This window comes from Myotis nattereri (genome assembly GCF_964212035.1).
Source record: "Myotis nattereri genome assembly, chromosome: 2".
Lineage (NCBI taxonomy): Eukaryota > Metazoa > Chordata > Mammalia > Chiroptera > Vespertilionidae > Myotis > Myotis nattereri.
Genome location: NC_138076.1, coordinates 192,571,548 through 192,585,956, shown reverse-complemented (window position 1 = coordinate 192,585,956; position 14,409 = coordinate 192,571,548). Strand labels below are relative to the sequence as shown.

The 14,409-nt window shown below is 41.1% G+C and overlaps 1 protein-coding gene across 1 annotated transcript; it reads left to right on the top strand.

The window, feature by feature from the left end:
• The first annotated feature begins 4,448 nt into the window (after positions 1 to 4,448).
• On the top strand, positions 4,449 to 13,989 carry TMEM52B (transmembrane protein 52B). The gene is made up of 5 exons (XM_081082316.1): positions 4,449 to 5,121; positions 7,036 to 7,079; positions 9,101 to 9,139; positions 9,650 to 9,816; positions 12,098 to 13,989. The coding sequence occupies exons 1-5, from the start codon at positions 4,843 to 4,845 to the stop codon at positions 12,340 to 12,342; spliced, it is 774 nt and encodes a 257-aa protein (XP_080938442.1). The 5' UTR covers positions 4,449 to 4,842; the 3' UTR covers positions 12,343 to 13,989.
• The last annotated feature ends 420 nt before the right edge of the window (positions 13,990 to 14,409 follow it).

The window sequence follows — 14,409 nt, the reverse complement described above, 5'->3', positions numbered from 1 at the left end:
TATTTTATTTTGAGGAAGTGGAACTGAAGCCCAAACAGTTTAGGTTGAATGTTTCTTCTCTATCAGATGCCAGACAAGAACTCGGCTCACAAGTTCTTCCCTTATGCCCGTTCATAGAAAACAAAGGTGACAGTTGAGATATCGATTCAGTGTGAACATCTCTTGAAATAATTCAGTAAGAGACTTTTCAGATCACCAAAGCAGAGACTACCCACTCCATAGAAGACTTTAAAAGTACAGTGTGAGGTAGAGAACACCCCATGAGGGTTCCCCCTCAAATTTTTTCTTGACTCCCCTCAAACTAGAAGCTCGCATTGGGGAGCCACAACCGGGAGCGTTTAAACGTTAGATCAGTCACAGTCTTCTGGGCGATCTGGCTCTTTAGCACAGCCTTTTTTTTTTTCCCCCTGTTCAAGCCTGATAGAAACAAGTAGTTCCTCTCTTTGTTTATTTGCGGTAAAACGTACATAAAACTTTCACCATTGTAACCATTTTTAGTGTACAGTTCAGTGGCATTAAGTACATTGTTTTGCAACCATCGCCACCCTTCATCTCCAGAACTTTTTCATCTTCTCCGACTGAAGCTCTGTACCCATTAAATAATAACTGCTATGATGGTGATTTTTATCTGTCAACTTGTCTGGGTCACAAGGTGCCCAGATATTTGGTCAAACATTCTTCTGAGTGTTTCTTTGAGGTGTTTTGGGTGAGAATAATATTTGAATCACTAGAGTAAAGCATATCTCCCTCCATAATTTAGGGCCTCATCCAATCAGTCAAAAGCCTAAACAGAACAAAAGGATGACCTTACTCCAAATAAGAAAATTTCGTCCTCTGACAGCCTTTAGATTGGAACTACATCATTTTCCCAGGTCTCTAGTCTGCTGGCCTGCACTACACATTTAGATTTGCCAGCCTCTATAGTTGAATGAGCCAATTTCTTATAATCAATCTCTTTCTCAATATACTCATCCTATTGATTCTGTTTCTTTGGAAGGCCCTAACTAATGCCTTCCTTCTCCCAGCTCCTGGAAACTACCATTCTATTCTCTGTCTCTATAAATTTGCTACTCTAGGAACCTCATATAAGTGGAAGCATATGTTTGTCATGTTGAATCTGACTTATTTCACTTAACATAATGTCTTCATGGTTCATCCATATTGTAGCCTGTGTCAGAATTCCCTTCCTTTTTAAGGTTGAATAATATTTCATTGTATGTATAGACCACATTTTTCATCCATTCACCCATTGATGGACACTTGTGTTTCTCCTGTTTGTAAAAATCCAGGGGGATAATTTCTATAATCCTTGTGGGGCAGATAGCTAGACAGACTTGACAGACTTTAAGTGGGTCTCATTATCCCTGCCTCCCAATGTTCATGCCCTTGAATGTGGGTGGGATTTGTGGCTTGGAGTATGTATGTGACCATGTGTATGTGATCACAAAAGGTGTAGAGCCTAAAGGTTCTCTCCCTCTTCTCTTTCTCTGCCTGAATTTAAAGAAAAAAACTTACTTGACTCCCACTGCCACAAAGAAATGAATTTGCCAGAGGGAGCTTGGAAGTATATTCCTCCCCAGTTGAGCCTTCATATGAAAACGCAGTCCAGCAGATACCTTGATGGCAGCCTGTGAGACCCTAAGCAGAGGACCCACTTAAGCTATGCCCATGCTTCCACAGGCAATGTGAGATAATAAATGCTGTTTTATATTGCCGTTCATGTAATTTGTGGTAATGTGTTACATGGCACATACAACTAATAATCTTGTGATAAACTTTATCCTCCTGTTTTATTAAAACTTCCTTAAATTTAATCTTATCACTGACTTTCAGTGACTTTGAGGTTGCCACTGAATACTCAGGCTGCAATCTTGGTTCATTCCATAGAGACACTTCCTAGTGGAGTGGCTGCAAGATGAAACTGGGTTCTTCTCCCATGTTATGCATTTTTTGAAGCCGTGGCTGTTGTTCATTGCTTAGCTCTTTGTAATTCATGCTTGATGCTTCGGAGTGATGATAGTCCTGGCCTCTATTTCACTGAGGCAAAGAGAAGAAGAGAATCTGGTCACCTGACTTTGACAAGGTCAAAAGGAGAATAATCAAAGGAACCAGAAATAAGTAATTCTTTAACCCCACTTGTTACAGCTATTGTATAACAATTCCCTGAAGCATAGATTAAATAAAAGCTTGTGTACATGTGCCCTCTATTTGTTCCACTCCACGTCCTTAACAACTTATGTCTCAGCTAATGATTCACAAGCTTAATGGAACCACAAGATTGTGTAGGATTGTAATGAGATCAGTCCCCTTTATCTCAGCTACCTGCCATGCCATTGGTACCTTCTTCAATCTTTCCTCCTGAATCCTCTTTCCTCTCAGATGCAGCTGACCTCACAAGGTATAATCACTTTGATAAAGATAAACACAAATCTTTATTTCTCCAGGGAATAATCCAGTAAGGAAAAAAAAAGTGGCAATAATAATTCTAAAAAAAAAGAACAAGTAGCTAGGAGGTCATTAACAGAATCCCATTTGGTTCAAACCTATTAAGTAGCTGTAGGGCAAGAAGTTGATGGTTATCACATGACAGAAAAGTGCTCTGGGAGGGAAAAAAGGTCATGTTAATTGGCAAACCTGTTCAGGTGGGTGAAGGCTGGAATGATTGAGAGAAGAGATGGCCAGGATAGCAAGGGAAACTATTCATGAATTGAAATGTCAGAATAGGTAAAACTTGGTCATGGTAACAATGAGAAGCATGATGGACATCAGTTATCCATGAAGGTGAAGGTCATTGGTAAAACTGAGTGGAAATCAAGGTCATTGTAGTTAACATTTAAAATGCTTCTTATATTGGGACAATTATATGCATTTCACACACATTAACTTATTTAATCTCTATAAATCTATGAAGTAACATCATCATTATTATTGTCACTTCATTTTATATGGAATGAAACTTAACCAACAGAGAGATGTAATAACTTGCCCAATATAACACAGCTAGTAAGTGACAAAGCAAGTATTTAATCCCAGAAAATCTACCTGGATTCTTAGCCATGATGCAATACTACCTTTCTGATAAGAAAAAGAGAAAGAGCCCTGGCTGGTGTGGCTCAGTTGGTTGGGCACCATCCTGTACACAGAGAGGTTTCCAGTCAAGGCACATGCACAGGTTTCAGGCTTGATCCCCAGTAGGGGGTGTGTAGGAGGCAGCCGATCAATGTTTCTCTCTCCCTTTCCCTTCCCCTCTCTCTAAAATCAATAAAAACATATTTCTTTTTTTAAAAAGAGAGTGTTTTCTCTCTTAAAAAAACAACAAAAAACAAAGAGAAATAAAGGGTTAATGGTGTTACCCATGTTCACAGAAAGAAATATAATCAAAATGCCTTCGTCTCTCTGATTGTATTTTCTCCATGAAACAAGATCTAGGTCAGGTCAAGTGGACATTCCACTCCTATTATATAGGTTTCCTCCCCTCCCCCCCAAAAAATGTATCTAAACTTTATCAGCTGATAATTCAATTTTGAAAATGAAATGTATTTTAATAAACACTGCCTTTATAATTATTCAAAGTGTGTGTATACATTTTTGTGGGATACCCTATATGAATGAGAAAATTAAGGACTTGAGAAATAACTTAATAACTCAGTGGAGGGCCTGGATTCGAGTCCTGCTCTTCTTTTCCTATTAAATACCTTCTACCTTGCCAAGCTTTTTGCTGAAATTTGGAAAATACTGTTCATCTTAACACCAGTTTCCTTACATTAAAAAAAAAGTACTGCTCATTTAATTTTGGAACTGACTGGTTTTGAATCATCAGTGTCATATGAGACTTTTATCTCACTGATCTCCTTAGCTAAAAAATGAATAACTTTATATTCTCCATTCTTACATCACGTTGTCATGTGGCATGAGGGCTCTTGGACTCAATCTTTCTCAACAGTTGCCCTGAACAATCGCTCAATAAAATTAGACTTTCAGAGTTAGAAAAGGTCTGAAAGTTGGTTTTATTCAGTTCTTATGAAATAGATACATTTCCATAAACTAATGTCTAATTTTCTTATGAAATACTTTGTATTAAGTAAGTGATTACCAACTTAAGTATAACTCATGTAAACGGCATTCATTTGTTCCTATAGATATGTTTCTTTACAAATATTATATGTTTTTTCCATATGTGCTTATTTTTACTCTTACCTAAGATTTTATTTGAGAAAGAGAGAGAGAGAGAGAGAAATTTTGGAACCCAGTTTGTTTTTTAAGTCTGTCTGACTATTTGTTTCAATGGGAATTGAAGTCAGAGTGGACAGGAATTTAATGGACATGACCCAAAATTCTAAATTCTAATCTCCAAATCTGTTTCTCCAAAGATGGGATGGCTTTCCAGTTTATTTGGCAACCTCTCAGTCCTCCTCCAATAGTTAGGAATAAATGACCCAGAACCGGGAGAGTTGATTATCAACACAGTGAAGGGGAGGGTTTCAAAGAGCAAGAGAGGAGGCCTAATCACGTGGAGGGCCAGTGAATGGGTTTGGCAGGGTGACTTTCAACCTTCAGCAGCCACCTGGCATGCTGTGGTGAAGAACCAAGAGGATCACTTCTTTTCTGATGGAGAAGAGCAATCCCTCTTTGATCCTCCTCCAAGTCAAGTTTCTCCTCACTGCCTAGAAAAATACCTAATTCCGAGGACTGATGTGTCCTCGTCACACGTCTTTCTTTTGGGGGCAGTGGGAGAAAGCTAACGACATATAGAAAAGGACTAATAGTAGAAGGAAAGAAAAGACAAAGGGGAGCAAATGTGGAAACCCTCAAACCAGGAATAGAAAATAGAAAGAAGGCAGGATGAACGGGAAAGGAAAGATCATGGGAAATAAAAAGCCCAGGGGAATAAGAAGAGAGAAAGAGAGAAAAGAAAGCAGTGATTTATTGTTAAGAAAAGTGTCTCTCCAAAGTCCTCTAGGTCAAGAAGTCAGACAAGGTGCAGAGCACGGAAAGGAAGCAGCAGAACATGGAAAGCAGGTGACGGACCCCCAGTGCGTGATCCCGGAGACGCAGGAGTTCAGCCCCATGGGACTGAGAGTCCACTCCGTGTTGGCCTCTATCCTGGTGTATTTCATCCAGGTAAGTTGTGCAAATGCGGAATAACGCTTTTTTGTTTCTTGGATAAACCAACTCTCACACGAATCTGGGGGAAAATGAATGAGGGGGGAAGACAAAAGGGGTAGTGGCAAATGAATAACTAGAATGTTTCCTTTATGGTATAGGGCAACATAGTGCAGGTGTGACGAATGATAACAACATTGAAACAGGGGCAGAAATTAGGGCAACTGTAGGTACAAGTCAGGTATCTATGGCAATTTAGAAACGCCACTTCCGTGTGCATATTTCTCTCTTTTAACATTTTATCACTCATCCCTCAAATTCCCAAACAAATAATCAAAACTAGGTATGTAATTCTCCTAAATGGACTTTCCCACATCAGCCTTAATGCTATTCTTGGAGTTTAAAGGTGCCTCCATTAAAGTTAAAAGAGGAGAAGCTCTTTAAAAATACCTTGGATCTTTCATTTTTCTCCCCACTAGAATTCAGAAGCCCCTGAGTAACTCATTTAGCTGGGAGAAGGGTCACTGGACTAAGGGATTCTGAACAACTATCAAGGGGAAGTTTACACAGCTATGAAATCCGTTAAGGAGAGCAAATGAAGAAACTGCCTACTATCAGATTCCTGTACCACTTCTAGCAGGGCGTGGGCTGTGTCTGTTTTGCTTCCTGTATAACAGTCAAATTAATGTCTGAAAATGCATTTCTTGTTCTTTTTCTTGTATTTTCTTTTTTGCTTCTTCTTCTCTCCCTTGGCCTTCCTTTCCCTCTTTTTCTCTTTTTCTTCTCTTTTTGCAACAGGCCTGAAAGAGGCATTTTATCCGCTGAGATCTTCCGTGTTTTTAGCTTTTAGTCAAGAAAATGAAACCAAGTACCAAAACTGGGTTGAAGAAGCTCACACTTTGTCATCCTTAGTGGTCAACTATTTTAAATTAAAACAAAACCTGTAGTTTCTCAAAAGTTATCAGCAGAAGGCAGCTGTTAGATCTTTTACAAAATCCTTTTCTGATACGTTAGGAGTATGTGTGCACTCCCCCCCCCCCCCCAGTAAAACCCCAAGTAAATGTAAATCTCTGTCCCTTTTTAGAGGGCCTTTGTGGTCTTTGTTGGTGGTTTCCTGAAATACCAAGTCTTCCAAGTTATTGGAAGAGAGAAACAGTTTCTAGAGCAAACGTTTACCTAGAGAGGTTTTTGAAGGAGAAAGTCAGCCAAAATGTCAGGTAGGAGAAGGAGTGGAAGTTTCTTTCTTTACAAGGAGTTGAAGGGACTTGCTAACAATGCCAAGGAGCTGTTAGAGCAGATTTGCCCCTGGTTCGTTTGGGTTTCATTTGAGTTATGGCCAAATCAAGAGGTGTGTGCAGGGGGTCATGTTACTTAAACCCCTATTACCTATTTAAAATAAGGTTAAATATACCCACCTGCATGGTTATCAGGATGAAATGTTAAGAAATATTAAAAATTATCAGCCATCTGACTGGCAGATAGTAGCTACTCAATACGTTTTCTCAAATTCTTCTTCTCTCGGATGGTCAGTTACGGATGTGCCGAGGGAATGAAAAAGGGCAGAATTCATTTTGCGCTGGGAACGAGTTAGGAAGACAGTCACAATATCCTGAGGGACAGATCAGGAAATTTCTAGGACAAACGAATTGATATAAATGCTGCCTCTCATTCACAGGGCAGTGATGCTCAGCCACCACCATAAGAAAAAAACAAACAGATTAGATATGTGTTCTTCCAGGTTCTCCCACCTCAAGTGTAGTAATGGATGGGTATCGGAGAGATGAAAACAAACAGCCCTAAACATGGTTGACCCCATGACCTTGGCCTCGCATTTACCCTGCTCTCCCCAACTGATCTAACATAGCAGTCATAGGCTGGTGGGCAGAGAAGATGAGACAGTTTCCCTGTCTGAGACTATTTCCCTTCCTACAGCTTCCTTGGGCAAGATGTGAGGAGAGCTGTGTCAGTCCTGAACAGTAAGTATCTGAGAGTCCAACTGCGGAGGAAGGAGAGACAGACAAAAACATCAATACCCAAAACAGGGTCAAAATGTCACCAGATATCTGTGACTTCCCTTATTTCTACTTAAATGGGCACTTAGCCCACAGACGGGTTATCCCAAAATAAAGACATGCATTTTTTGTCATCCGAAATACTCAGAATAACACTGCTGACAGCGTTTTTTTCCAAAGCCAGTTTTAAAAGCAGCCGACTTAATCATCGCAATTTATGCAGTCATAGAGATTTGCAGAAGAGTTTCTTACTCATCATTTTTAGTGACTCATGCAGACAGACTGAATTCAATATCTTAGTCACAGGCAGATACATGTGGGTGATTTCCAAAGGTACATCACCGCTTCAAATCTGGGGTATTTCATTTTTTAGGGCATGTTAATATTTATTGCAGCCTTTATTTAACTATTACTTTGAGATAATCACCCCTTAATCTAAACCTATCACAATTAGGTCTTATGTAGACACAAAGAATATAAAGGGAAAAGATTCATTCCACTTAGAGGTAAACTAGTAAAAAAAAATCAATGACAGTTTCGATCCAAGATTTGCTCAGGCTGAAGGAAAATGCATATTTAGCCATGGGAAGAGTTTCTCAATGCAAATATGTTACACCCAAGGGAAATGGTGATGGCCTTGGTTACTTTCACACTCTCTCTGAGGTTTCAGCATCACCGTAGGAAGAGTCATTTTAATAGAATCAGAATCACAACGTAGAGCTATAAAGGGCTTTGAACAAACGGGGAATGTTCAAATGGATATTATTACGCTAAGTGAAATAAGCCAGTCAGAGAAAGACAAATATCACAGGATCTCACGTATGTGTGGAATCTAAAGAGCAAAATAAACTGATGAACACAATAGGGGAAAAGAGGGTGGGGGTGGGGGGGACTGTGAGAAAACCTGGAGGAGACATTGTTCAGTGAAAATGTCAACTGTATGCTCCACAACATACAGAGAGGTCAGAGTGCGCATTTCAATATATTTTAATAGATAAAGATATCAGAAAGTAATATTAAATTTACTCCGTCTTTAAAGATAAACAAACATTTTCCTTTACTTCCCCTTCCCACTCCTGAGCTTATCCCATACTCCTTCTCTCATGCAATCCACATTTTTATCCCAATAGAGAAAATGTATAATTGTCCTAGTTAATTCACAATATTTAACTAGCTTTCATCATGATGAATTTGGTTTCTACATTTTCCCCGTTTTTGTTTGGCCTCAGCCATCATGTATGTCAGTTTTGATTCTGGATGTGAAAATTTAGGGCCCTTTTTATGGTGGGAGTTTTTATGGTGGCCCTTTCTGCAACAACTTGCAATACATAAATTATGAATTTCATTGTATTGCTTTCATGCTTATAACCGAAATTTTCTTTATGTTTAAATTTTATTAATCTCAAATATATACAAATGTTAACTTTCACACCCATTTTCAAACTCTTTAAAAATATATTTGTTGATTTCAGAGAGGAAGGGAGAGGGAGAGAGAGAGAGAGAAACATCAATGATGAGAGAGAATCACTGATCAGTTGCCTCCTGCACACCCCACATTGGGGATCGAGCCTGCAACTCGGGCATGTGCCCTGACTGGGAATCAAACCGTGACCTCCTGGTTCATAGGTCGACACTCAACCCTTGTGCCATGTCTGTCAGGCTCAACCTCTTTTAAACTCGCATTGGGAAGTTCTTTCTTGGTAACTGTCATCATAACTATTTACAATAGTCATGGCTATATTTTCTATGAATACTAATTCATGAGCAATACTTTACTCTGTCTTATAGTGATTTACATACTGCCATCTATCACAGAAAACTATTTAAAGCATCCATTACACAATAGATTACATTGACGTTAATATAGCCCGGGATGCTTTTATCCTAACAAGGGATCCTATTATTGTAACTCATTGTTTTGATTCTGGAATCATAATAGGAATTGACGATATGTTTATTGCAAAAACTTTGTTCTTTCTTCATAGTTGCCTGACTACAGATTGGGTACATCTCTGGTATATATGGTAAGTTTCAGCTATAATAGCCACTGTTTTTGTTTGTTTGTTTGTTTAGTTTAAATATATTTGACAGCAGGAAAAAAAATGTATATGAGACCGCCAGCCTACTTAATTGCATAGCATCGCATGGAGTCCTTTCTTTACTTCATCGCCACCCTATGTGACAATATGACAGGATTTCCTATTTCAATACCATCTTCCCGGGCAACATCAACAGATTTTGTCTACATCCTCAGATCAGCTCTAAAACAGCCTATAGAGGCAACTTCAGTAAAGTAAAAAGCAGCCCCTCCAAGTCACATTACACCTCTTGCTAAGTTTCTAACAAATTGACTCTGCGCTGCTGACAAAGTAAGGAAGTATCACATGTGAAGTGAAAGCCTTGGAATGAAAATCTTATAATTACTCTATAAAAGATCCACACGAGAATCAAACCGCAGACGTGGAAGGCTGATTATGCCCAAGCTAGGAAAGGCAGCAGAACCCAGAGCTCTGGTGCTGGTGGGGTCCTTGCAGGTTGCTGGTGGTAATCGGCGCCCTGCTTCTCCTGTGCGGCCTGACTTCGGTGTGCTTCCGCTGCTGCCTGAGTCGCCAGCAGAATGGGGAAGATGAGGGCCGGCCACCCTACGAAGTGACAGTCATCGCTTTTGATCATGATAGCACGCTGCAGAGCACGATCACCTGTGAGTACACTGACTGTTTCCGTGGGAAGGGAACCGGGTTCAAACACGCGATCAGGATGGTACGACAGCATTAAAACACCTGGCTGAACAGTAAAGAAGCTGTAACTCAGAGCTGTTTTAATGACCAGAAGCCTGGTGATGCAGTGACCTGTGCAGTCAGCATCACTGTATTCACAAACATTGTTCTTGTCTGATGAGAGAGTGAAGGAAGAAATGAAATGCTGGAGATGATGTTGGAAATGTTTTGTGAGAAGAATTACCCAATTCATAAATAGTTAGGATTAAGAAAATTGGTTTAAGCTCTAAGCATACCCTTTTTTCAAAACTGTCTTGGGCCCTAGCTCATTTGGCTCTGTTTCTCTCTCTCTCTCTCTCTCTCTCTCTCTCTCTCTCTCTCTCTCTCTCTCTCTCTCCTTCCCTCTCCATTCCACTCTCTCTAAAAATCAACGGCAAAATAGCTTCAGGTGAGGATTAACAACAACCACAAAAAGTCTTGGATTTTGTAAAAACCCACAGGTTCTATCTGGAATTATTATATATTTAGAGGAGTTTGTCATGTGTACTTTCAGTTATTTATTCTCCAAGTCTTTCGGTGTGTTGTTTTTTGGTTTTTATTTTTTATAAGAGAAAGCTTATTTAGAAAGTCAGAGAAAGAAAAACACAAACAAAAAAAAAGAGTGGGGGGATAAAAAAAAAGTTGTAGAGGTAGAGGAAGTGAGCTGTAGAAGAAATGGGCTCGGGAAACAAGTGTTACAGAGGCAAAAGAAGGACCCTTGTTGCTTAGGATCAGAGCGAGGCATGGAAAACTCACCTAGGGGAGGGAGCGGGGACAGGCCTGGGGATGTCCCATAGGGAGCTGCACTGGGCCCCTCCTGAGGGCATGTTTCTGGAGGTCTCACGGGGAATCTCAATCACATATTCATCAGTTTTTCAGAAGTGTTTTTTCAGGGTCCTAGTCTCCTCTGATTCGGGGGAAAGGGGAGGGGTGCTCATAAGTCAATGCACTCGGTCCTGATGATGTCAGTCCTGGCGCCTCTTGTCTGGTTTTGCTGCATTTCTGGGCTTGAGGCTAAAACACAACCCAGGCGAGGCCTACGTGTGTTGTTTTGCTGATCGAAACTGTCATGGAGCTTAATGCTTCAGGGCTATTCTCTGGCTCCCTTCTTTGTCCCCCCTCTAAGGGGGGTCTAACCCTCATAACTAGCAACATGCCCAGAGAGGAAAGGTCAGACTGAACTGCAGAGATCTAAAGGGCAGGGTCAGAGATAGGCTAGGGGAGGAAATGTTACCCTGGGGGTGAGGTTCTTGTTTTCCCAGGTTTGCTGGGCACCTGGGGCTTTTCACCCTGCTGACCTTCTCGACCTGGCCCATCATCCTTGCTCTGCTCATATCTATCTGTCTACCACAGATGGGATCTATTCTCCACCTCTTGATACACAAAGTATGAGCCGCAACATTCTTTTGATGACCATAAGACACTTTATTTTCTTCTGTTCTCTTCTTTATAGTATAGTATTTACTAAAGTTGGAGTGCAAATACCAGGCAGAACAACAGGTGGCAAAACACTGTGATTTTCATTTTGCAAAGAGAACAATGTGACGTGCTGTTGCTCACCTTTCCTGCCTCCCAGTCATTTTGAGAAAAGATAAATAAGGCAGAAATACATATTTCTAAGGAGACTGCAACATCAGTGGGTCAGTCTAAAGCAGTAGTTCTCAACCTTCCTAATGCGGCAACCCCTTTAATACAGTTCCTTATGTTGTGGTGACCCCCAACCATAAAATTATTTTTGCTGCTACTTCGTAACTGAAATTTTGCTACTGTTATGAATTGTAGTGCAAATATCTGATATGCAGGATGTATTTTCATTGTTACAAATTGAACATAATTAAAGCATAGTGATTAATCACAAAAACAATATGTAATTATATATGTGTTTTCCGATGGTCTTAGGCGACCCCTGTGAAAGGGTCGTTCGACCCCCAAAGGGGTCGCGACCCTCAGGTTGAGAACCCCTAGTCTAAAGGATTCAAAATCTGCCAACGATGGTGGGATATGGGAACCCAATTTAGATTATTCGAGGATACCAGAGAAGACAGGGTCTTTTTAGCAGAAAGTGAAGTTGGTTTCTAAACAAGCTGCACAGGGTTTTCATAACCCTGTGGCAGAGCTGACGACGAGTTTGGTCAGTTGTAAGGTAGAGGGAAACTGAGAGTGTTGTAAGCCTGATTTCTGAGGATGTCACATTTACTCTAGCTCTCTTCCTTCTCCCCTCACCAGCCCTGCAGTCAGTGTTCGGCCCTGCGGCTCGGAGAATCCTGGCGGTGGCCCACTCCCACAGCCCGCTGGGCCAGCTGCCCTCCTCCGTGGACACCCTCCCAGGGTATGAGGAAGCTCTTCACATGAGTCGCTTCACCGTGGCCAGGTGTGCGCCGAAAGCACCTGACCTACCCTCAGTGCCAGAAGAGAAGCAGCTGCCTCCAGTGGAGAAGGTGTCTCCTCAAGGAGAACACACTTCAAATTGATGGGAACTTCGGTTTTGTAAATGGGGAGGGGGCATCCGCAGAGTCGGTAAAGATAGACAGATGGGACATTTTTTTGCTACCTTTCAGAAGATTTAGGATGAATCTAAACATCATCTAGTGGAAAACATGGATTCCAACGCTTCATTTCCAGCCACATATATTTTTCGATATGGAATGCTCTAATCGAGAACTCTCATAATTTATCCAATACCAAAATTTGCAACTAACCTCTAGCAATGTGTCAAAGATTTCTTGAATTCCTCCAACTATTGAGTTCCGTTACCCACATGATACTGCAAGTTGCTCTTCTCTGCCAGCGCCTGGGTAGAATACGCTTGAGGAGCCATAAGCATTACTGTACCAAATTCACTTTTCCTCTTGAGGGAACACCCACTTTGACACTGAATGACAATGGTCATCTTAGACATCATGTAATACCTAACTGGACACCCATAATCCAAGGGTGGGATTGCAGTGTGGGCTAGGAGAACACAGTATATATTGAAATGCCAGATATAAAGGTCTTTCTTTCACTCTGGTCCTACCTACCAGGGGTATTGGACAGTGCACAGAGGACAGTAACAGTTCTATTCATGCCGGGGTCCAACCCCAGCAGGTCCAGGGGTTCCCAAAGGCGTAGACGGAGTCGGCGAAGAAGGAAGGACACGGAGACAGTGTTCAGTTGATCAGCAGCCTAGCCAGGATCTCCAGCCAAGTTCTGGTCTGGATCTCCAGAGAGGTTCTGCTTTTTATTGTCTTGTTACATCCGTATTTATACCAGTTGATTTTAATCCTGTCAATTTCTATTACAAAGGTTAGGGTGTTTCTTATCTCCATTCCAGGGAGTAAAGATTATGTAGCTTAAGCATGATTGTTTGTAGTTAAATTGATTAACTACCTGCCTGGCACTTAGTTAAGGAGTTTCATCCCCTCCCTAACTTCAGGGGAAAATCCCTACCTGGGGAAACAGCCTTTCTCGGAGAGGTGACCTTGGTTAAAACACACAGTGCTAAGGGGAGCAAACATATTAAGAACAGTATGCTATATACGCCAGGTCCCTTGAAACATATGCTGTGCAGATGTTTCTATCCTGCAGCAACTGTGTCAAGCAGCAAGGATGGACCGGCTTCCGGCATATTCAATTTTCAGTTCCTCTGCCCTGTGAACACACGCATGCATGCACGTGCTTGAGCACACACACGCACCCTTTTCTAAGTTGGAAAGAATAGCATTGCTTTGCTTCTTTTCTCCTGCCTGACTTGACCACTTGAAACCAAGTATCTAGTAACAAGCACTAGACGCTAGTGGTGGCCTTTCCTGCCACCTAGTGGCGCCATGATAGAAATGCATCCTCCTATCTGCACACCTCTCCATTTCCGGGAGCACAAACTGAACCAAGCCTAAATGAGATCCTTCCCAAGGCACCATCCCCTTGTGCCATGTTGAACTGCCCACGTAGCATACTACCTCCAAAGTATAATACTATTGGAAAATTGAGGAAGTGAATTCTATTCAGCAGTGACCTTAGATAACCCAATGGAATCTTTAAAGCACAGTTTTCTCATCTGTACGATAGACAGGCAATGATAACACCTCACAAGTTTGATGTGAGGGTCAAATAAACTAAGCATATATGACATATTTGTAAAGTATTATGCACGTGTGTGTTTTTTTATTCTTGATACAGATGTCTGATTTTCATCTGCCTGCTATGATCCTACTGAAAATTATGTCTGATTCCTCCTTTTGCTATGTTAGTGCTAAGTCACACCTGAAGTCGCTTTGTTTCATCAGTAATATTTGTTAAGTGAGGTAAACAACTAAAGATATGCAACTCCTGTTAATGTGTTCTGTGTAGAGGTAGGGAACATTTGAACAAACTCATTTATTAGGAAATTAGCTCCAGTACTCAGGGAGACATTACAGAGCCGGGAATGGCTGATTAGTGCAGTCAGTGCCTCATTAAGTACATTCTTGGAGGAATGCTCACTCAGCCCCGCCAGAGGGAAACTATTCTGAGTATAACCTGCTGGTGATCTGCGTTTTTCCTGGGTCGTTTATCCAACT